At 40.6% G+C, this 25,190-nt stretch overlaps 1 protein-coding gene across 3 annotated transcripts in view; it reads right to left on the reverse strand.

Annotated features, from left to right (window-relative positions):
- Positions 1 to 290: 290 nt before the first annotated feature.
- bmper (BMP binding endothelial regulator) overlaps positions 291 to 25,190 on the reverse strand; it is a 31,928-nt gene continuing 7,028 nt past the window's right edge. For all 3 annotated transcript variants that reach the window (XM_049024812.1, XM_049024814.1, XM_049024813.1), the window contains exons 5-16: positions 23,318 to 23,400; positions 19,453 to 19,543; positions 18,612 to 18,694; positions 14,242 to 14,341; positions 14,019 to 14,128; positions 13,635 to 13,775; positions 12,928 to 13,032; positions 11,651 to 11,696; positions 3,427 to 3,753; positions 2,848 to 3,184; positions 2,136 to 2,266; positions 291 to 1,711 (exon numbers count right to left, since the gene is read on the reverse strand). In XM_049024812.1, coding sequence (XP_048880769.1) covers positions 1,530 to 1,711; positions 2,136 to 2,266; positions 2,848 to 3,184; positions 3,427 to 3,753; positions 11,651 to 11,696; positions 12,928 to 13,032; positions 13,635 to 13,775; positions 14,019 to 14,128; positions 14,242 to 14,341; positions 18,612 to 18,694; positions 19,453 to 19,543; positions 23,318 to 23,400 — 1,736 coding nt within the window. In that variant the 3' untranslated portion in view covers positions 291 to 1,529. The remainder of the gene's footprint in view (positions 1,712 to 2,135; positions 2,267 to 2,847; positions 3,185 to 3,426; positions 3,754 to 11,650; positions 11,697 to 12,927; positions 13,033 to 13,634; positions 13,776 to 14,018; positions 14,129 to 14,241; positions 14,342 to 18,611; positions 18,695 to 19,452; positions 19,544 to 23,317; positions 23,401 to 25,190) is intronic.

The following is a 25,190-nucleotide window of genomic DNA, read 5'->3' on the forward strand; positions in this document are numbered from 1 at the left end:
TTTTGGTTTAATTTAAAGTGGCAAGCCAAAAAGAGGCAGTGCTTTTACTGCAAATTTTCCAAGACAGGACTAACAACATAAAATATAACACAAACCAAATGACCACGAAACAACGGCTGTCGGGTTCAAATCACATTATTAAAAGAGCATTTTTAGAAGTCAGTAAAAGATGATAAAGACAATAGTAAAACAAAATTACATTACATAGTTTTTTTTTTTACAGTGAGAACTACTTTTACAAAAATACAATCTGTGGAGCTACTGAGTTGTGTGCGTTGGGGGGGGGGGGGGGGAGGCTGTTATTTTTGCTGACCTTTTCTCCTACATTTTCTCGTAAGTTTTGCTAATTTTGAATCCATCAGATGAGACTGCTGGGGGAAACTAAGAAACACACAAGCCAAGAACATTTATTGGAATAAAGCATAAATCTGAAAGGCCGATGCCATGAGAGGTGCAAAAAGGTCAGTAGTAGAACATGGCATGAGCATTTAATTCCATATCAAAATCCAGAAATTGTTTCAATAAAATAAATTTGAGGTTCAGACCCCATGAAGCCATTTGTATTGCCACTACTAGAGTTCCTGACGGGCAATGAATGGGATAATGTGATGTATAGTCAATAACTTTTTATTTACATGAAAAACAATTACATATAATGCTAAATAATTATATATACTTCTAATTTGTAACTGAACTGAATACTAATACCTTAAATTATCACAATACTTCTAATAACTGTGGCTTCACTGAATAGAGCCAAACTGTAAACTGTCAAGAAAAAAAACACAATATAAACACAAGATTACTCTGTACACTTTACAAAATGAGTTAATCTTTGTTACTGCTACAAAAAATCCAACTTTTTAAAAACCAGAACTGAATGTCAGGACAAATATATATTTACCCATATCAAATCACAATATTTATGATTTTGTATTTGCTACAATGGTACATTTATGATACATAAATTAAAATGGCAATATAAGCATATGTTGACTAGATTCTTCTTGTTATGGCATATTAATTAGGTGGACCATTTGCTATATTCCTGGTCAAGAAGTTGGATGATTCACTTCATCTCCTCCCCAAACCTTTTATTATTTTTAAAATTATCTTAAAAAATAATGGTTCCACCTCTACTGCTCCACCCTAATGTTCTCATTGTTGCTTTTTAAAGCACCATTTCGACAACAGACTATCTAAGCTCACAGAGCATATTACCTTTACTTTGTGGAGGCAGACATCTGTGGATCTTTTATTCAGGGAAGTTTTGTAATAGACTACAGTTCCGGGGAGAAAATGTGCCATTCTGGTGGTACTGATATGATGGTGGTGGGGAGGATTTATGTCACAGTAAGGTTGCACATCCACGTTACTTTAGCTGAGGTAGTTTCAGGTAAACAGCAGATGCCCAGTCTTCCTCCTGTCTCCTGGTCTTTCACTATGTCGCCTCCCCCACAGTACACAAATCCTAGTCCACTGTCCCACATGACCCCCCCCCATCCACAGCACAACCATGGCAGTCAGTGTCACTGCCCAGGGCACAGAATTGGCCTGATGCAGCGGCCTTGGAAAAGCACCAGGTCAGCGGGGCAGTGGCAGCCAGCCACACAGGGCTTGTTGCAGGGCCCAATCTCATTCCAGTTATCACATGTCTTGGCACAGCCAGGACCGCAAGTGTCATAAACAGCACCGTGTTTGCATTGGGTGGCTGAAGGGATTAGAAGAAAAAAGGAAAAGACAAAAACATTATTGTGTTTAAACTGAATCATTTAATGTTATGAAGTTTAAGTTTTCAGTCCTAGCCTAGCTCTGCATATAGATTGTGTTGTTAGAGAAACAGTGTATTCAAGCTATTCTTCTTCACAAGCTGCAGGAATGAGTACAACTGGAATGTTTATGTGTATAAAAAGGTACAAAATGCATGCTTTTATTTGGTCACTTTTATTACTGAGACAGTATAATTCCCTGTTTGAATGAACTAGGACACATCTGTCATTCAGTTACTTAAAGTCTGTGAACTATGAAGTAAAATGACATCCAGTATCCTTATCTTCTCCAGAACAAAATTGTCTCCCTTTTTTATGATCATTGTTTTAAAATATAAAATTAAACAATTGTTTTATGCCCCTTACCCATGCAGTTCTGCTCAGGCTTCCAGAGCACCGGCGAACCCTCTCTCTGGCAGGCACGGCTGTAGGCTATGAAGGATTCACAGTAACAGTTCTTGTGCACGGGACACTCACACATGTCTGTGACACAGGACCTTAGAAGCAAAATAAGAGGGCACTAAGAATACTGAGCATTTCTGCCAACAAATAGGCTACAGAATGACCAAGGATGGAATGTATCTGAGAGTTTAATTGTGAAACTTCTATTCGAATTTCCATAGCTGCCCACCCAACATTAGTGTTAGCCTTAGTTAGGGCCCATGGCAGGAGTAGCATGGCAGGCCCTGGATGCTTCGGGGAGTAGTGATAGAAATTTTTTAGGATGACGTGGCAGGCCGAAGGAATCCTTTGAAGATAATGACATAAAGGTTCTGCTGTAGTTCATTTATTTCAAACAGCCACCAGGCTTGTAGTGGAGGGGAAACTTTCACTCCCAGTTTTGGATCAGGAGACTTTTTATTTTTTATTTTATTCATTTTGTACTTTACTTGGGTGGTTTATCATCAGTGTTTTAATCTGAATGTTATGTCATTATGTCATACAGTTACAGCACCATCCATCGGGTGACTTTTCTTCATTACCATGAATTACTCAAAAGCATGTTAAATGGGAAGGGACTGACTTACCACAGTCTGTCCAGAGCAACCATTCACAAATTATCTTCTTTCACACATACCTGTAGAACGGCAGGAAGTCTACCACAGGGTGACACTTCTCAAACTCCCAGGACTTGAGCTTCTGGCATTCACGATGGGCACGGAGTTTGACCTTGACCAAACCAGGGCACAGGTGGAGGGTGGGCTTGTGCGGAGGTTGATTACAGATCTCATTGCTTTCCACCCGCCAGCTCTCAGCAAACTCATCCACATCAAACTTGAAGTGACCATCACCGCCAATGACATCATCCTGCTTGTGCCCGTTGTAGTTTCCGCAGAGACCGCAGAGGCTGTTCTTCAGGTGAGGTGCAGCCACCACCTCCACAAAGCTGTCCCCATCCCATGTTACCTCCAATCCTGCTCCAGGAAGGGAAAGCGATACAACCATATTTATCTGACCTCAATGTACAGGATAAAACAGCAATAAATGCATGTAAAACAAGGCAAAACAAATCTAGATTATATTAACAACTTTACTGTTTGTTTAATAATGGCAGAAACAGCCATAGATTTTACTACATTAGCTTAAAGCACTATAGGAAATGGTTTGTGACAAGAATTGTCCCCTGACACCCAGAGCGAAGGCCACCCCAGCACACCTGCACTGGTGCTGAGCTTAAGTAGGTAGCTGTCCAGGTTGATGTGTACTCCAGCTCCACTGTACGGCAAGGCAATGCGGCTGCCATTCAGGCGTACAGTGAGGTGCTGGTGTAGACCTACACTGAGACCCGCCATCTGCAGCTCCACGGACTTGGTCCAGGAGAAAGAGCGTGTGCGGCGGGCGTCATTCCTCACCAGCACCTGGAAGGCGGCTGCTGGTGAGCAGTCCCGGGTCAGCACGTACTGGCATGTACCCTGGAAGTTAAAGGTGCGCCCATCGAATGTGTTGTAGTGGGGGTCCCCAAACGCTGTGCACACGCCAGGTTCTGAGGATCAGGATGAAGGTCATTAAAATACAGATATCCACATGCCATTACACAGTACATACACAGACATACAGCTCAGGAATCTTTACTATCTATGGGTAATTTCATCAAAAAAGATCTGCAACTTGGTATTCACCAGCATTGATGGCTCACTGATTCTGTGAGAAATGATTTTCCTTTTACAAATTTAGTTTATTACTGTCTGGCTTAAAAACAAATATCTACATAGCTTTTTCAATACCACAATGTCCTCTGATACGTATTTAAAATGAGCAGTAAAATTGAAATCAATTTATTTGTTTAAAACTTGTAGGCTCTCTCTCTCTCTCACACACACACACACACACACACATACAGGTTTGTAATTACATCTTTGTGGGGACTTTCCATTCATTTCTATGGGGAAAACTGACAACAACTCATGACGATCTTAACCTCTACCCAGCCCTAACCTTAACCATAAGCAATCAAAGAAACCATGAATCCTTTGCCATTTTCTCTTTTTTGACTGCATTGACAGATCTTTGTAGGGATCTGAAAATTGGTCCGCACAACATCAAAATAAGTTATTACATTGTCGGGGACATTTGGTCCCCACAATGTAATATAAACCTAATCCACATCCACACACACACCCAACGTGATTCAGATAATAAGGCAAAGGAAGGCCAGCATTCCAAGTTTTATGGCTTAGGGATTTAGAAACCCAAAAATAACTACTGTTTGAGCTTTGTTTTGAAGATCCAGCGTAGCGCAGGCTGGTACCCCCTTGTGACCAAGTCTGCGTGGGTGAACACTTAGATACTGATAACAGAATGAAACAAAGAGCGCTGGTGTTTTAAGAATCCAACATGCACCCCCTCCCTCCTCACACACAGTACCTCGAAGAGAATGACCTGTATTCAGATTTGCTTGTTGTGTGTGTTTTGTCTAAGTGAGTACCATTTGTCAGTATAAATATCTAGATGTTATGTCTATAGGTTCCTTTAAATGATCTGAATAATTTTGCTACCCTCACATAAAGTATTATTGCCTATTCTATATTCCTCACATAAACTCTTTCCCTCTATATATACACTGCTAAAAAAAATAAAGGAACACTTTGAAAACACATCAGATATCAATGGGGAAAAGAAACATGCTGGATATCTATACTGATGTAGACTGGGTAATGTGTTAGGAATGAAAGGATGCCACATTGTTTGATGGAAATGAAATTGTCAACCTACAAAGGGCTGAATTCAAAAACAAAATGAAATGAAAAATGAACAAAATGAAAATCAAAGTGAAAAATGATGCGGCAGGCTAGTCCTAAATTTCATTAGTAACTCAGAGTCATACTCAGTAGTTTGTATGGCCCCCACGTGGTTGTATGCATGTCTGACAATGTCAGGGCATGATCCTAATGAGACCACGGATAGTGTCCTGGGGGATCTCCTCTCAGATCTGGACCAGGGTACCACTGAGCTTCTGGACCTTCTGAGGTGCAACCTGGTGGCATCGGATGGACGAAACATAATGTCCCAGAGGAGTTCTATTGGATTTAGTCCAAAAACATGCTGAGACATGCTGTCTAATTGGAATTACTAAATTGCCCATAGGTGTGCGTGTGTGAGTGAATGGTGTGTGAATGTGCCCTGCGATGGGCTGGCCCCCCATCCTGGGTTGTTCCCTGCCTCGTGCCCATTGCTTCCGGGATAGGCTCCGGACCCCCCGTGACCCAGTAGGATAAGCGGTTTGGAAAATGGATGGATGGATAAATACATATATGTATACATATACACACACACACCAGCCACTTTATTAGGTACACTGGTATTAAGTACCGGGTTGGACCCCCTTTTGCCTTCAGAACTGCCTTAATCCTTCGTGGCATAGAATCAACAAGGTACTGGAAACATTCCTCAGAGATATTGGTCCATATTTACATGATAGCATCACACAGTTGCTGCAAATTTATCGGCTGCACATGATGCGAATCTCCCGTTCCACCACATCCCAAAGGTGCTCTATTGGATTGAGATCTGGTGACTGTGGAGGCCATTTGAGTACAGTGAACTCATTGTCATGTTCAAGAAACCAGTCTGAGATGATTCGAGCTTTATGATATGGTGCATTATCTTGCTGGAAGTAGCCATCAGAAGATGGGTACACTGTGGTCAAGTGTGCTAAGAAAATGTCCCCCACACCATTACACCACCACCACCAGCCTGAACCGTTGATACAAGGCAGGATGGATCCATGCTTTCATGTTGTTGACGCCAAATTCTGACCCTACCATCCGAATGTTGCAGCAGAAATCGAGACTCATCAGACCAGGCAACATTTTTCCAATCTTCTATTGTCCAATTTCGGTGAGCCTGTGAGAATTGCAGCCTCAGTTTCCTGTTTTTTGCTGACAGGAGTGGCACCAAGTGTGGTCTTCTGCTGCTGTAGCCCATCTGCCTCAAGGTTCGACGTGTTGTGCATTCGGAGATGCTCTTCTGCATACCTTGGTTGTAATGAGTGGTTATTTGAGCCTTTCTATCAGCTCGAACCACTCTGGCCATTCTCTGCTGACCTCTGGCATCAACAAGGCATTTTTACCCACAGAACTGCCGCTCACTGGATGTTTGCCCTTATTCGGACCATTCTCTGTAAACCCTAGAGATGGTTGTGTGTGACAATCCCAGAAGATCAGAAGTTTCTGCAATACTCAGACCAGCCCATCTGGCACCAACAACCATGCCACGTTCAAAATCACTTAAATCACCTTTCTTCCCCATTCTGAAGCTTGGTTTGAACTGCAGCGGTTCGTCTTCACCATGTCAACAAGCCTAAATGTATTGAGTTGCCACCATGTGATTGGCTGATCAGTAATTTGCGTCAATGAGCAGGTGTGCCTAATAAAGTGGCCGGTGACTGTGTGTGTGTGTGTGTGTGTGTGTGTGTGTGTGTGTGTGTGTGTGTGTGTGTGTGTGTGTGTGTATATATATATATATATACATACACACGCACACACACACACACACATTGCATAGTTTGTTTATTGGAAGCGGTATACGCAGTTGAAATCGTGGTATACAAAGCGGCGCTTTGTTTTTTAGAATGCATACACCAACTTGTTCATTGATAGTGGTTTTACTTGAGTTTATTTTATTAACTGAATTAGCATAGTTTTATAATCTGTCTTTCTGATTACAGACAGAGGCTTTGTCCACTTGACTTGCTTTTAGGCAATATAGATTCATCAAATGGATTCACCACTTAAGAGTAGGTGAAGGAACAGCAAGAGCACCTTTCCGCAGTCTACCAGCAGGCACGGACACACCTTTGTGGAGTCGGCAGCTAGTCGAGCAAGACATCAAGCGTTCCCTCTTCTGATTTTACCCCCTGGCACGCTGGTGTATTGTCGATCACTTGTGTCTGGCTATAATATTCACGACCGCTGGGACAGTATTTTGTACAAGGTTGTAAGGTGTTTACAAAATTAGACCTAGGGGCCAGCCAGGGCCAGAGAAGAATATACACTGGCAGGAGTCACACGCCCTTCCTATCAATCCATCTACATCCTTATTTGTACCTGCAGTTGTGCAATATAGTCCAGAAGGTCTACATCTGAGAGTGGGGGACTTAAACGGTAGTGTAGAGGAGGAGGGTGACCCTGCACTATTGGTGGTGGTTGATCCACCTTGTGCAGATAGGCGAGTTGGCACCCTCTCCCCAACTCCGGCTGAACAACAGGACAAGGTAATCGAAAAGTGAGGTGACCAGGTGATACGGTCACAGGGGATTGATGGGGATGGGGCATTGTTAGTGTCTGCGGGCACTCAGGTGTTGAGGAGGATCAGTAGGACAATGGCCCGACACCATTCAAATCCTTACAACCTCCCATGTACAACAGTTTGACAAGTAGAGGGAGAGGAGGGGTTTGGAGTTTCTTTTATAGTTGGTTCCCTTATGGCTGACTTTAGGCCCTGGATGTAGTGGGATTTCTTGTCACCGGGATGGTGACATTAAGGGGGGCGTGAATGTAGAATGTATGGTGGGGAAGGATGGAAGCGCCACTTAATTGTGCCCCGCCCCTTAGTGTTGATTAGCCCAGGTGGCAGAGGTGATTTTTTCCTTTAAAAGAGTTGGAAGACTCGGTCGAGAAAAGGATAGCGTTGAGGTGATTCGGGAAGTTGTGGGTGCACATAGTGCAGAAGGAATTATGTGAGTTTCCTCTTATACTGCCTCCAGTTATATTGTGGTTAATTGGAACTAATTTGGAGTGTTTTGTTTGTAGTGCGTTCTGATATTGGAAGCGGTATACGCAGTTGTGAGCCAGCAGAAGCAGCGCTTTGTTTTGGAGAGAGGTCTAGCGTCATAAGATTCAGGCCTTATTGCTTACACCGACTTGTTCAATGGTACTCATTGGTACTGATTTTACTTGAGTTTATTTTATTATCTGAATTAGCATAGCTTTACTTGCATCTTTCTGATTACAGGCGGAGACTTTGTCCACTTGGCCAACCACTGTTTTTCCTGTTTTTTCCTGTATTCGATGTATTTTTCCTTTTTTTTTCTTGTTGTAATTTGGTGTTTGATCTCAGACAGTAGTTATTTTTGGGTTTCTAAATCCCTAAGCCATTAAAACCTGGAATGCTGGCCTTCCTTTGCCTTGTTATCTGAATCACCTTGGGTGTGCGTGTGGATGTGGATTACGTTTATATTACAAATGTCCCCCACAATGTATTAAAAAACTGTTATTTTGATGTTACCCGTAGCAATGAGATCTCCACCTGTGCTCTATTTTTAGACTATTAGCCCCAGTATAGTTCCTTTATTTGAATAGCCTGCAATGTTTATAGCGTCTATACTGGTGCAGATTTGCTAGGTTAACGGTGGAAGCTGTGTTTCTTACCCTTTGTGCGGGTCACACATATATATATATATATATATATATATATATATATATATATATATATACACACACACACACACTTTAAATTAAAGTCCACTCTCTTCAGCATATGGTCATAAATTCATCAAACCGTTATAACACCCCTAGACCAAGGATCCAGTCAACTGTCCCAGATCATTGGTCCAGGTGTTGAATTCCCAGTGATCAATATTCATGGACTTTAGACTTCAAATTCACACCCCTTGGGATTCCATTGGGGGGGTGGAGCAGAACCGTAAGACTGACGATACCTGCGTGGAGACCAGCCGCTGACCAAGGGGAGAAGTAAAAACTGCAAACTACGAAAAAGCTGCAAGACGCAGAGATTCGCTCTAGACCTCATCCCCGCTGATCATCTCATCACCTCTCCACCAAACTTCCAGAGGCTCCATCCACAACCATGTAAATTCACTTTCATTCATTTGATAATATATCGTGTTCATCCATTTTATAATTTGGGTCTTGCTTTCAAGATCAAGGACTTGTATTTGAACTGTATTTCCCTTGTAGGGTACCAATTTAAATTAAGTTACTGCCTTCCCATATTCCATCCACCTCATTGATTTTATTCAGTTTTGTTCTGTTATTTTGTGTTTGTTTTATAATGTCTGTTGTGTGTTAGTTGTAGTGTTAGAAATAAATGCATGCCTTAAATACATCTTAAATATCTATTGTCTGCATCACTTCACTGGTGGGAAATCATTACTAAACAGAGTTTTGCCACAGAGTTGCTACATACCTAGTAAGAATTACATTCACGGAATGAACATTCTAACCCAGGTTACGTAGTGATACTGTAATTAATAAATTCCATTCATATCATGGAACTAAAACTTCCAGTAACTGATTAATTGAAATCTCCAAGAAAAATAAACCATTCAAGCATAATAATTAATTAATAATTAAATAATTATTAATTTCCCTACATATTGGTAGAAATTATTGAACTTTTTCCCTACATACTCAATACTCTCCAAAACCTTCTTCCCAAATTGTATATGGTAGCTCATTTTCAGAGACATAATTAACAGAATGTCATCCTACATGATACATCCATCCATTCTCCATCAGCACTAGCACAAAGTGGATTAATATCCAGAGGTAACTGAAACACTGCTAAATATAACAGGCCATGTACACTGATCAGCCATAATGTTAAAACCAGCTGCCTAATATTGCATTGGTTCCCCTCATGCCAACAAAACAGCTCTGACCTGTTGAGGCAAGGACACCACAAGACCTCTGAAGGTGTCCTATGATATCTAGGACCAAGACGTTAGCAGCAGATCCTTTAACTTCTGTTAGTTGCAAGGTAGGGTTTCCATGGATCGGACTTGTTTGTCTAGCACATCCTACAGATGCCCTATTGGATTGAGATCTGGAAAACTTGGAGGCCAAGTCAACACCTTGAAATCTTCATATTCCTCAAACCATTGCTGAACAATTTTAGAAGTATGACAAGGTACATTATCCTGCTTAAAGAGGCCACAGCCAGCCAGGAATATTGTTGCCATGAAAGGATGTACTTGGTCTACAACAATCTTTAGGTAGGTGGTACGTGTCCAAGTAACATCCACATGAATGCCAGGAGCCAAGGTTTCCCAACAGAACATTACCCAAAGCATAACACTGCCTCCGCTGGTTTGCCTTCTTCCCAAAGTGCATCCTGGTGCACTCTTCTCCAAGTAAATGATGCACAAACACCTGGCCGTCCACATGATGTATCAGAAAACATGACTTATCAGACCAAACCACCTCCATGGTTCAGTTCTGATGCTCATATGCCCATTGAAGGCACTTACGACAATGGACAGGAGTCAGCATGAACATATGGCTAGCATGTGGTTACGCAGCCCCATAAACAGCAAGCTGTGATGCACTGTGTGTTCTGACATCTTTCTATCATAGCCAGCATTAACTTTTTCAGCAATTTGTGCTACAGTAGTTCTCTTTTAGGATTGGACCAGATGGGCTAGCCTTCGCTCCCTATGTGCATCAATGAACCTTGGACACCCATGACCCTGTTTCTGGTTCACCAGTTTGCATTCCTTGGACCTCATTTGGTAGGTACTGACCACTGCATGCTGGGAACACCCCACAAGACCTGCCACTTTGGAGATGTTCTGACCCAGACATATAAGTATCACAAATTCTCCCTTGTCAAAGTTGTTCAGGTCCTTACGCTTGCCAATTTTTTCTGCGTCCAAAACATCCATTTCAAGAACTGACTGTTCACATGCCAAATAAATAATGGCATCCTTGACAGGCATCATCGTAATAAGTTAATCAATGTTATTCACTTCAACTGTCAGTGGTTTTAACATTAATACTGATCAGTGTATTTTTTCCACAAATAATGTAATTTTTTTCAATTAACAAAAAATATTTGACTAATCTCTGGATTGTTTGATTACCTCAAAGTATTTTCACAGGGATACAATACTTTTGCAATGCAAAATGTCAACAATGACACTTTAAGCCTACTTAAAATGGAATCTTAATCTTATACAAAGACAAATGAAGTCATTAAATCTGTCAAATTTTACTTAAAGGCATAAATGAGTGTCGGAGACAAATATTTCATTCTAAACAACCCTGATGATCAACTGATAACATTAATTCTAGAACAAATGGGGATGTCACTGAGGACCATTTAATGGCTGGGAAGCCATTTCTTTACAGAAAGCATCGTTGAGTGTCCAAATACCCAAATAGTGTCAGACAGTTATGTTCTTATGGTGATCTGCTTGGTGATAACATTCCCATCACTTCCGTTTGGAGTTGGAAAAAGGGACTCCTATTATACTAGCAGCAATCTTGCTTGGTTACAGCTTTAGCCAAGAAATTCATCTACAAACACACAAATAATCCAGTGTCAGCCACAGTAACTGTGTGCACTCTATTTAAAAGAGGGTGCAGGGAGGTGGTGACAGGAAGTAAAAAGAATAGTAACAAGATCTATAACTTACTCACTTTCAGTACAAACGGGGCAGCAACCAGTCCTGTTGAGTACTTTATTCTGTGAAAGACAGGCAGAGTGCCAGAACATTAAAGGCTGAGAGACAAGCTCTGCCTCTGAAATAAGAGACAGCTGGCAGAAACGGGAGCTTGTGTCAATCTTTCCATGGAAGGGCACATCAGAGGACTCTGCCCCCCCCCATCTCTGCCAGTGCCCCCAGGCAAGTTGCACCCCCAACTGCACATATATACATTTCATTCTTTCAAGTCTTCAGAGAGACACAGAGCCGACTTTTCACTTGCTAAATATAGAGTACAATTTGGCCGTGTTCAAGCAACCACTTTGACATTAAATCGTGTAAATGTCCAAATCAGAGGCTTGGATGGTGGCGAGGGGCCAGTGGGTAAATGATGCATTGGCCCCCAGGAGACATGCACCACAACTCTTTGCTTTCACAAAGCATAATTACACCATGGAAAAGGGGGTGTTAAACTCATTCAATATGTAGTCTGGCAGTCGCAGGTTTCTCATGGCAGGAAACTCTTAAGTTTTTTTGAACTGATGAAGAATGAAAGAGTCAGAAGTTATTCTTAACCCTTAGACTTCATGATGATGTAATGACACTAAACCCTCCAGTAGTACAGCTTGTAAAAACTATTAACTACATTCTGATTATCACCACCACACACCAGAGATGTATGCTACAGTTTACCAATACATACCAAACAATTACTATGTGTGTCCAAGAGTGTCTTATAAAGTAGTTTTGTTGCTCTTAAAGTAGGTGTTTGTCATCTATTAGTGTGACTGATAATAGTGTGTTTTAAAGGAAAGTGCACTCTTTATTGAATTATAGCTTTCTGACAGATACAATACACATTTAGATGCACAATGCTAAACATGAAATTTAGAGCAGAATATTAGATAGTTCTTCTCTCAAGCCTTATATTTAGCTTGCTATATTTAATGTCAGACAGGCAATTCCACATTGTACTTTCCTACTCAGTAAACAGACTGTCAACATGACAACAAGCCTGTGTATGATTCCGGAGAGTGGATCTTTGTGGTATGTTTAATGTGTCGACACATTTGCCGCCATCATTCCAAGCCACCATAAAATGCATCATGGAATGATAATTCCTCTCTTGTTGTCGTCTTTTTTTAGATGTTTTATATGCTTTTTATGCACCATATTTTTATTTTTATGTTGCCTTAATAATCACACCATTGTAGTACCTGAGCATAGGAATGGCCAGGGGGAGAAAATGAGCCCTTCAAAGGGGACACTCACCGAGGGGCAGGTTGTGATTGGCACACATTGTTTCGTGTGACACTCTATGGTCCCTTTAATGCATGCACATAGTGTGCAGTTCACTGATGACCATCGGTCCCCATCCTTAAGAAGATAAATAAAGCATTAATTTCTTTAATTAATTGCTTTATCATCATATTCCCCTATATAATATAATACCCCATATAATACCCTATATATTCCGCCTGGATGTGATTTTTATTTATAATTAAGTTTTTTTAATTAGGAATTCCACCAAAAAAAAAGAAAATAATGTTCCCTATTTTTTTTACACTCAAATACCCAGTCAGGATCACAGTGACAGGCCATTGAATGTGTATGTTTTAATTATACTTGAAACACATAATTTTAGTTTGTTTAATAGTCAGCCAGCACAATAGCATGAGCATATTATCATAAGTATGAGTGATTTTTAACTTCCATGAAACAGAAATGTTATTCCATAAATCACACACCAGGCGGATCACAGTATCTAGATGTTATTATTGTATCACATGGAAAAAAAAGAGTATAACTTAGCATTCTACTTTTCAAACACTTGCCAACTTCTCTCTTGGCAGGGTATAAATTACTTTTTGTACCAACTTGCTCTGAGGCACTGTGGGAGTGAATATATGTATAATCTGCCATTTGATAGTGGTCATGCACTCATGTTCAGCCTACCAGATAACACTAGGTGTTCTCACCCTGTAGACTTTGTTCCTGACACGGCAGTACTTGATATCCTCCACCTTCATGTATGACAGACACTCATCACAACAGTGGTCTGAACTTCTCTGGCAGCTTCCAGGCTTAGAGCATCTCTTCCTGCATACTATCGTAGAATCCTAAGAAAGAATGGCACTCTGAATGTTTCTGTGTGTACAATATGTTAGAACTGGCTCTTTTCAGAGTGTGCTAGTGTTTTTACTTGCTTGCATTATTGTATGTTCAAAATGATAGTGTACTGCTAGCAGAAATTTTCATATAGCACTGATGTTTAATATAACATGCAAGGTAAAAGATGAGCAAAAAATCCTAAAGAGCAGTTAAATTCATATCTGTACATTCTGATTATAACCAATACTAACCTTGCAGGTACAGGAGGTGCAGTTATCGTATTTAAAGGAGGTGCCATTTTCATAGACCTCACTGCGGAACAAGCAGCTTCCCAATGAAAGGTCAAACACTTTTCTCTGGCCTGCAACAAAAAGAAGTTCTCTGTGTGATCAGAAAGCTTTGGTAGGATTGTGAACATTATCAGAAACACAGGTTCAGCCTATGAGAAAATGATACAGCGGGACTGAGAGTTACCTAAGCATTTAGGGCAGCACTTTCCAGGTGGGGTGTGACTGAGGTAGGCGGGGCAGGATAGTACAGGACACACCTCCCTCCTGCACATTGTTCTTCCACCCTGACAAGAAACATTCAAAGCTACATCAACTGCACAGACCCCAAGTAGGCCTTTTGCAAGTGCAAACACATACACAGTCCAATTAGGTTAAAGTCCTAAGATGTCTTGAAATCATAAATAAGCATTGTAATGACCTGCATCTAACAGTCCAAATATTAGTCAGTATACTATTAAATGCAAAGGTGTGAAGTAAGCAATGATGGATAAGAAACTTTCTGCAACCCACTTCAAAGAAAGTACTATGACATATTATGATGAACCAAAACATTATGTAAAATTGTTAATGTCAAGGTCTGGGATATATTGGATGGTAAGCTAACATTCAGTACATGCTGAATATCCAAATAATTTATGCAAGATGACTGCCTCAAAGCATCTTCAGAATGGCAAGGCTTGTGTGTCAGCCAAGCTCAGCAATAATCAGCACCTACTGAGCATGGTCAAAGGGGGGGGGGGGGGAATTAACCGCCAACAGGGTGTTAGGCGGCCAAGACTTGTCGATATGAGATGGAGCGAAGACTATCCCATCTGGTGCAAACCAAAAGAAGGGCCACTGTGGCACAAATGCCAGGCGATTTTGATGATGGTCACAGGAGTAATGTGTCATAACACACGATGCAAGTCCTGTTGTGTATGTGGCTGTATTTTGGATTTGCATTTGGATACTTTAAATACAGGTAATCTTTTTTATTTATTTGGAATAAATAAAAGGTCTAAAGGAAAAAGCATAAAGCAGCCAATGCCAAAGTGTGCGCATAGCAGCCAATGCTTTATAGAACCTTAGAACTCTGACCTAATAGGCCTGTTTATTGAGGCATTCAAAACGAAGGATGCATCAGTACCATTTTTTCAGACCGCGTAAGAGCTCGCTGTCTGGTATTCACCGAAACCAATGCCACTTAGGGAAATACAATATCTAAAAAACAATATGTGATATTTCATAATTAATTGATTGATTGATTGATTAAAATATCGGGATAAGCAATAATATCAAAATTACCCCACAAACAACTGGGCACTAAGCGACACATTTGAATTCTTTTTGCCGAAACAAAAGAAAACTTGAAAGCAAGAAAAATCATATATGGACAACACGGCAAACCACAAGCATTAAAAAATTAAAACTTGTTGATTAGCGGTGCTGACCATCAGGTATTTATCAATACCAAGAACTAATTATCTAAGTTCAATCAGTCAATTAATCAATCAATCCTCTTCATCCCTTGTGGGACATAAGGCTTCAATGAGCTCTCTCCATCGCATGCAGTTCTTTGCAGCATGTTGTGCTTCTCCCCATGACAGATTCATCTTTTGAAGTTCCTGTACCACAGTTCTACGCCAGGTGTTTTTGGGTCTTCCAGATTTTCTTTTTCCAGGTGCTGTCCATCTTAAGGCAACTCTTGGGATGCGGTTTTGCTCCATCCTTAACACATGTCCAAGCCATCTTAAGCGTCTTAATGTAATGTCGTTGGTGATGCTTTGACTGCTTCCTTTCTTGTATAGTTCTGGCAAAGATCTGGCAGATTCTTCTGAGGCATCTGTTGTGGAAGACCTCAAGTCTCCTCATGTCTGTACTGACTGCCAACACTCTGAACCACACAGGAGGACAGACTTTACATTGCTGTTGTACAGGATCATCTTTGTTTTTAGGCTGTATTGTTTAGTTGGGTAAAGGCACCCTGAGCTTTTCCCAGCCTTGCTCTAATGTCTTTATGGACAGTGCTGTCCTTGCTGATAAGGCTGCCAAGGTAGGCGAAGTCCTCCACAAACTTGAGTGGTGCTCAATTCACCTGGATGGGTGCTGTGGGGGTGGAGTTTATGCACATCACTTGGGTTTTGGAGGTGTTGATGTTAAGTCCGGCCTGTCTGGCATATTTGTTGAGCCTGTCAGTTTTCAATTGCATGTTGGAGTGGTTTGCTGAAAGGAGAGCAAGGTCGTCTGCAAAGTCAAGGTCTTCCAACTGAGAGGACAGGGTCCATTGGATGCCTCTGGGTTTGTCTGCTCTTGTGTTGGTTGTGATCCAGTCTATTGCAAGTAGGAAAAGAATGGGAGAGATGATGCACGCTTTTCTCATTCTGAACTGTACAGAGAACCATTCAGTGAAAGTGCTGCCCATAAGCACACAGCACTCAAATTTTTCATAGAAGATTTTTATCATTGTAATTATCTTAGGTGGGATTCCGTAGTATTGGAGTATCTTCCAAAGAGTGTTATGATGGACACTACCAAATGCATTCTTGAAATTGACAAAGTTGATATATAGGGGTGTGTTCCATTCTAAGCACTGCTCTAGGATGTTTCGCAGTGCCAATGGTTTTGTCCATACACCCTCTTCCTTTTCTGAAGCCTACTTGTTCTTGTCTGAGCCTGGAGTCAATGGCTGGCCCCATTCTGTTAAGAAGGACTGCAAAACACTTTGCTTGGGATGGACAGAAGGCTGATTCCTCTCCAGTTGTCACAGTTTTCGGTGTCGCCTTTCTTTGGGATTTTGACTATGAGGCCTTTAGACTAGTCTTCGGGGATGGTATCACTGTTCCAGATGTTTTGGAAGAGATCAGTAAGGACTTTAGTTGATGTTAAAATGTCAGCCTTCAGCATCTCCGCATGGATTGCATCCAGGCCACATGCCCTGTCACTATTTAGGGATAGGATGGCAGTTTTGACCTCGGAAAGGTCAGGGGGGTTGATGTTGATATCCAAGATGTAGTCTGTTGTTGTGATGTTGGCAGGTTGTTCTGGCTCAGGGTGATTGAGCACTTCCTGGAAATGTTGGCCCCATCTAGCTGCTTGCTCACACTCTGATGAGCGTTGACCCCAGAGGGTCAATGGCAAATCATAAATCTCTATGTTATTAAGCTTTGTGTGTAACCTAAGCCTACCTCCCCAACAAAGGTGATAATCGCTGGGTAGTCACTGTGAGATACAGACACGGGGTTACTTGTCTGATATCGATTACCTATAATATCATATTGCAGAAGCCAAATACGGCTATTTTATTTCTACAATTTGGACAGTTACAAACAGGGACAGACTTACCATAAGGCAAGGGTAGGGAGCCACCTGGGGCCACCAAAAACAAGGGACCCCAGGAAATTAGAATCTCCAGAAGTTATATTTAAGGATATAACATAATATGATCACTTAAATTAAAGCACCATATCTCTTATTTGCATTATCAATGACTGTTTTCAGGATAGACAAAGATGCCCCCCACCCCAGCAGTAATGGACTATTCCGAAGTTGAAACACTACCTAGCTTTCTTTCTACGCTAGAGTCTAGTAATAAGCTAGACTGCTAGATTGGTGTTTCACTGCCAAATGAACAGGCACAAAGTACCCTAGAAGAAAACGGTCCAAAGACACAAGACTAACATTACAGTTCCTGTGTCTTTTATACTATTTCATTAGAATGGTATACAAATTGTAAATATGGATAGAACTAAATTAAATAAAGCATGAAAAAATTGAAGGCTAACCTTAACCTCAGGCGTGGATAAAAGGCACAGGCTATCCTAGGTTACGGCCTAGAGTCATGGCAAAACAGGGAACGGATGGACTTCCTAAATTTGGCCAGATGATCCACCGGCATGGTACTCTCCTCCCCGAGATCGGTTTTACCAAATTGCTTACATGGCTCATTACTTGGAATAAAGTGTTTCAAAAGACTCTGTGCAAAGAAGACTTCCATAGAAGAGATTGTATAAATTGTAGAATGTTGCTGCTGGTGGCAATTTTGTCATACTTTATTATGTTCAGTTTTTAGATGTTTTATTGGATTACTTGTGTTATATGAACTTGTTTTCGTATCTCTTCTTGATATGTTAACAAAGCACAGTATGCTTTGGATTTTATTGCTCATTCTGAAGTCCTTCCACACTGCGGACAACTTGTGATCCACTTTATTCTGCCCAATAAAGACAATAAACTATGTCATCATATGGTATCGATGATAGGGATCAATGCATTGTCACAAGAATGAATACCAGTACATAAGCACTGTATCAGACCAGACTGATGCACTTCTATTCAAAACACTGCAGATATCACCCCAAGCAGAGGTTTTTGGATGCCTTTATCTCAAAATGTGTTTTTTTTTTGTAGCAGGTTTACTGATTATGTTTGTTTAATATGCTAATCTTTTTCTTTGAAAATGCATGTTGAAGGAGAGAAATGCAGTGCAAAGGCTAACTGAGGGCAAGATCAGAAAAAGCTCCAGAGACCAATGGGCCAGAAGAGCAATTGTTTATGAGCAAAGCAAAGAGCACTCACAGTGCAGGAGCAGGTGATACAGGGTTGTCCCTCAGGGTGGAATTCCTCCTGCTCTTTATATAAATGGCCTTCAAAGATGCAGCCTGAAAATGTAATGGAGGAATTACGGCAGGATCCACCATTCTCCTTGCTCAGATCAACTGACCTGTTCCTATACCAAACACTCCAGGAACAGACTTATCCTATGGTCGACTTGGCAAAGAAATAGCTTTTTTTTAACCCAAACAAGAACAGGCAGAACCATTGCCAATCTTGCAATGTAAGAAGTGAATGACACACTTTGTACTAAATGATGGTCAAATAATGCGTTATGCGTTATGTAACCAGCTGCTAAGCAAATCATTTAAGTCCACCCGTTGTCAGAGTACTTATTCAGTACAGGTTCACTGACAGCCTGGAGCAGAAAGCACAGGGCACCAGGCAGGAGGTACCCAAAATAGAAAGCCAGGGCATCTCAGGGCACACATACGCTATGAACAATTTAGAGACACCAGTTCACCTAACTGCATATAAGTGAGCTGCAGGAGGAAACTGGAGTCAAGCCCAAACATGCAATCTCCACACATTAAAGAGAGGCTGGATTTTAGTTCTCCAACTTGGAGATGCAAGGCAACATTGCTACCCACTGCAGTTAACTAATAAAACATGCTTTATGAAAGTGTATAATAAAATAATATGAAATCACATTTAACTACCACCAAAATGAAGAATGACTTCTGCATTAAAATTAAACCTTGCCATAAAAGATGACATTATATAGTGCAGCTAAAGTATTTACACATGAATGCTGGACACTGGGATGTTTTAAAAAGGGGTGGCATTCAGCAACAATCAAACTTACCAGGACAAGATGGGCAGCATTTCTTGGGGTGAATCTTGGGGTTCTTACAGTGGACAATACATCGCACCACGGCTTCTGTGATGACACCTTCCTGAGACCCAAAGGCACATAAGATGTAATATGTTAAGTCAAGGTTAACTTACTGGACCCAAGGTGCATATCGCTTCTCTATCATCAGGACTTTCACACTGACATCGATTACGCAAAAAAAAAAAAAAAAGAACTGCATTCCAGTCCTCACATTTTAAAGCTTTATTCTAGTGTCCTTAGCCTCGAAGGCATGAAACTTACTAAAATAAAGCTAGTGCCAAAACTGCAAAAAATGTCTGTTAAAGGCCACATCACTATATCAATGAAGAATATTATCAGAGGTGGATATTTCAGGTCCAGAAAGGTAAAAAGATTTTGTTTCAACCAACCAGCTAAGTAGAAAGAGTCACAGAGTACTCAACTGCTTGTTTCAGGCAAAATCTTGGTTTGATTTTTACTTTCTGGCCCTAAAATGTCCACCTCTGAATATTATGCCATCTTTGGCAACAAAATAAACTCCACCCTCTTATCTCATTCATGTCTTTTCAATTGCTGCAAGCTGTTAAGATGCTGATATCGAACAGCTTGAAGTGCACCATTCAGTCATAAGGCATTTGGCTAATTTTGCAATGAATGGAGTTTAATCCATGCACTGATCTTCCATAACTCATTATCTACAGGGTTATAGTGAGTCTCGAGTATACTGCAAGCGACATAAGACAGACATCACCCTCAACATTCACACAGTCCATATTTTCTCCTGAATCCTAAGACCAGAAATATATTGTACGGTGTTATAAGCTAATGCTCTTCATCTAATAGTGCAAATAATATATAAACAGACCAAATAAAAGTCTGGCTTAAATAAAAAAAGACTTGTGATAAGCCTCCTATGACAGTCTTTCAGGTAAGAACAAGTTACAATTTAATCCGGATGGTGTGATTGATCCCCCCACTCAACCACCTCCTTGTTAGCAAAATCTACACAGGAGGACCACCCTCACAGAAAATTTTGCTGGGTTGCATAAGAACATAAGAAATTTACAAATGAGAGGAGGCCATTTGGCCCATCAACCCCGTTTGGGGAGAACTTAACTAATAGCTCAGAATTGTTAAAATCTTATCTAACTCTGATTTAAAGGACCCCAGGGTTTTAGGTTGCGCTACACTAACAGGAAGATTATTCCATACTCCTACATTCTGTGTAAAGAAGTGCTTTCTCAAATTCATTTTAAAATGTTCTCCCGCTAATTTCCACTAATGGCCACGAGTTATAGTATTTAAACTAATATTGAAGTAGCCATTTAGCTGAACAGCATCCAGACTTGTTAGAATTTATATACCTGGATCATGTCCCCCCTTAGTCTCCTTTGCTCAGATTCAGCTCAGCTAACCTCTCCTCATAAGACATTCCTCTAAGACTAGGAATTATTCTTGTAGCCCTATGTTTCTCCCTTTCCAAGGCAGCAATGTCCTTTTTAAGGTATTGTACGATCATAGCATCACCTCTCTTGACTTAAACGCCACACACCTAGAGATGTAACCCAACATCCTATTCGCATTTTTGATTGCTTTCCCACACTGGCGAGAGTGGGACATGGAAGCATCAACATATGCACGAGGTCTTTCTCATAATCAGCTAGCTTTATTTCAGAAGGAACCCATAAGATATCTATACTTTATATTTCTGCTCCTTGCATGGATTATCTTACATTTATCTATGTTAAATCTGCCAGATATCAGCCCAGTCGCTAATTAAATCAAGATCCCATTGTAGCCTCTGAAATGCTAGTTCAGTATCTGCTATACCACCCACCTTGGTGTCATCTGCAAATTTAACCAGTTTCCTGTCTGATAACCAGTTTTCAATCCAAGCTGCTACAGTTCCTAAAATCCCTGCAGCTTTGAGCTTAAGCAAGAGCCATTTGTGGGGGACAACATCAAAGACCTTCTGGAAATCTAAGTAGATCACATAGTAGGATTTTTTGTGATCATTTTCTCTTGTGGCTTCCTCAGTAGATTAGTTAAACAGGATCTACCTCTCCTAAATCCATTTTGGCTATCCCTCAGAATGTTATTTGAACAGCAGACCTTGGTTTTATGTCGCTGATGTAATTTGGACCTTAGGTAAAAATAATTGAGTACCTCTGGGTTAGAATGTCAAACACATAGTGGAGTGGGGGGGGTTGGCATGCACATATTGTGCTGTGGAAGTTAAATAATACCTATATCTATGTTTTCATAACAGTCATGTGCTGTGTCAAGCAAGACGGAGCAGGTTTGGTTGCAAAACTAATGGGCGGTTTTATTGACTCAAATGAACAAAGACTGGAAATAAACTTGATCTCAAGGGATCAAAATGGGAGGACTGGAGGAAGCAGGGCACAGTCAACACAAGGGTACAACATCAATGACTGGCCTGGGGAAAACAGGACTGGGAAGCATTTATATATTAAATTCATGGGGGAGCAAACAAGAGGCAACTGGCTTGATTAATACAGGGGCAGGAACAAGAGGTAAGACAAATAAGCAACAGGTGTAGATTGTTCGGGCCACGCCAGGGAGGAGACAGGAGGCTCAGGTGGATATGTCAGGCAAGACATATCATGTACATTGATGTACTTTGCTGTTGTCATACGCCCTGCTCTTCCGATCCTCCTGTGTGCCACGCCCCCTCATTAACCTCGTGTGAAATCCCAATTTTTACCAGCTGTTTCCTGTTTTTTTTTCCATTTAGCCCCATGTATTTCAGTCCGCATTCTAGTATGTTTCCCCAGGTCTGTCATTGAAGTCTCATTGTGTAGTGCTGCCTGTTTTGCCTGTTCCATGTCCCAGCTCCTATTTCGCTTTAAAACCCATTTTTCCCCGATCCGTCATGTTCTTCTCATGCTTTGCCGTTTCGTGCACCAGGCTTGGTCACGACAGCTGTTTGGATCTTCATTTTTACAGCGAAATTAATTTTTCAGTAAAACTCAAGGAACATCACACTTTCGCTAGCCATCTACTTTGGCACCAAGATTGACACATTGTAAGGACAGCATACTGTTAACAACTTCCCCGTTTTCTGATTATTGGATGAGGCACTAAACTAAAGGCAAATTACTTAACTTAACAATTTTTGAAATATAGGGTAACAATAATATATTGAGGAGCAGACATGTTGCTGGCTACTTGCTGAGTACTTAGGCTGTAAGCAAATGGATGAATCATAATAGAGCATGAGGTTGAAGAAACTGCAGGGAAGGGATTCATTTGAGCACATCGGTGGAAAATGGAGATTATCTGGATCTCCTTCCAGTGAATGACTACAATAAATCAACTGCATATCCTCCTTCTCTTCTCATTTTCTATTCTCCTCCCCCTCATGTCTACTTTTTTCAGCCCCCACAACAATGAAAAACACCAGACCTCCGAGTCTCACGTGTTCAGTTCTAACTCAGTGTGACTAATTTTTCCTATTTTGGTATTTGAAAATCTTTGCTATAAAATTCACCCTCCTCCCACCATAAAACTTCTGAAATACCATGGTATGCCATATTACCCAAGCCTAGTTAATCAATAAATTTCAGTCAACACATATTTAATCTGTCCTAGTAAGCAAAAAAGGGTATGTGAATTTAATAATTATTCCTTTTCAGAATTATTTAGTATATATATTTGACAAGTTTTTTACTGTTTTTTATTTTTTACTTTACATCCATCCATCCATCCATTTTCCAAACAGCTTATCCTACTGGGTCACCGGGGGGAGTATCACATTGTGATATTTGAATTTTTTCCAATTGCAACAGCCTTATGACTGAACATGTACCTAGTAAAAGCTAATGCAACATACCTGGCAGTGGTGGGTGACACAGGGCTTGGTGGAAGTCATCCATGTCTCTGAGCTGTTATAAGACTGGTGCTCCAAATGGCAGCCTATGGAAGAGAAAATGTAAGGGGATCAATGTGCACATCTTGGTATTTTATCAGTCTGAATATTTTTCTTACAACTAACAATGCAGCAGACAAGATCAGTCTTTATGCAGATTATTAATTACAAAAAATTGAGAATCATTACAGTAAGTCATTACACACAAATATTCTAAAATACCTATTGATTAGGTGAAATCAACAATCCTCCCTCTTAAAGAAGACCAGTATAATACTGAAACTTAATTTCCATTGTTCCTCGAAATGATCAGCTCTAGTCTAAATTCATTTCAATAAATGACAAAACAAATAGAATAATCAGAATATAAAAAGATTTCAGTTTTTACATTTATTTAGCAGATACTTATATCTGATGTGACATACAAGTGAGAGAGTAGGGTCAGCCTCCCGTTAGCAGCTGGGGTGAAAGGTCTAGCTAGTGATGTCACTCTGTTGACCATGGGATCTAAACAGTCAACCTTTATGTTCTTACAGTAAGTCACTGCTTGCTGACACACATAGCCACACACCCTCATACTATCTACAGGCAAGCCTTGCCTGGGCTGAGAAATCCAGGCACCATGTTGTGTTAATTTAAATAAAGAACCATCACAGGAATCACTTTATCAGTTATTCACTGAAGGATATTTCCATGACAAACACAACTCATAAAACTCAGGTATGACCTGGAAACCACAATATGAGCCTTGAAGCACTAAGGGACCATTCATCGAAAAAAAAAACACAGGTTTTATTGGACATTGAGTTCAATAAATATATTTGTGTGTGGTAACAATATATTCAGCTTATATTTGGTTAAGGGCTATGTTCAGCTGTTATACTGACACCTGCTTGGCAAGGCTAGGTAGTGCATCAGTGGTCTTATCCTAACCAACCTAACTCACCACAAGGACACAAAAATCAAGGCACATTTCTTAATGCATTTATGATTCTTTACAACATGTTCTTGCATGACATGTTTTGACCACTTACACTACTCTACAGCCACTAGTGCAGTGCATTAGTAACAAAATACCAGAGGCACACTTGTGTCTGCAGCAGCTAGCCATAAGAATTCATTACATATATGCTACAGCAGAAATATCATGACCTGGCTTTCAATGAATATATCATAAATACAACATTATCACATATGTAATTGTGAGAAATAATTCTTTCAAAGTACAATATATATACAGCATATTTGATTAATCATCAGCAAAAATAAATCAACTTTCAATTGAAATTACATAGAATACTTGTTACTTTATTGTGCATTCTAATGAAGAAAACTTTTAAATTACTGCAGCAAGTTCCACACCAAAAGGCCTAGGTCAGGGGTGGCCAATATTATCCGCAAAGGGTCAGTGTGTCTGCGGGTTTTCGCTGCAACTCCCTAATTATATTGCTAATTAGAGGACTGATTGGCTGAAGAGTCCTCACACCAGGGTTTGAACAGCTGTCGTAAAGGTTATCCCCAAAATCTGCACACACACCGGCCCTTTGCGGATAAGATTGGCCAATCCTGGCCTAGGTCAACTAAGCCTGAATATTGCAAATATACTGGAAAACTAAAATGTTTAACATTTAATTATTTAGGAGATACTTTATTCAGAGCGACATACAGTTGAGGAAGCAAGATCAGTCAGTCCCTGGAGCAATCAAGGTTAAGTGCTTTGCTTAAGGCCCAATAGTGACAGTACTCTACTGACTAGAGTATTTGAACCACCAGCATTCTGACCATGGACGCTTCCTAACCGATTGAGCCACACACCAATCCATGCTGCCATCCCATC

The sequence above is a fragment of the Brienomyrus brachyistius genome, chromosome 9 (genome assembly GCF_023856365.1).
Source record: "Brienomyrus brachyistius isolate T26 chromosome 9, BBRACH_0.4, whole genome shotgun sequence".
NCBI classification, from domain to species: Eukaryota; Metazoa; Chordata; class Actinopteri; order Osteoglossiformes; family Mormyridae; genus Brienomyrus; species Brienomyrus brachyistius.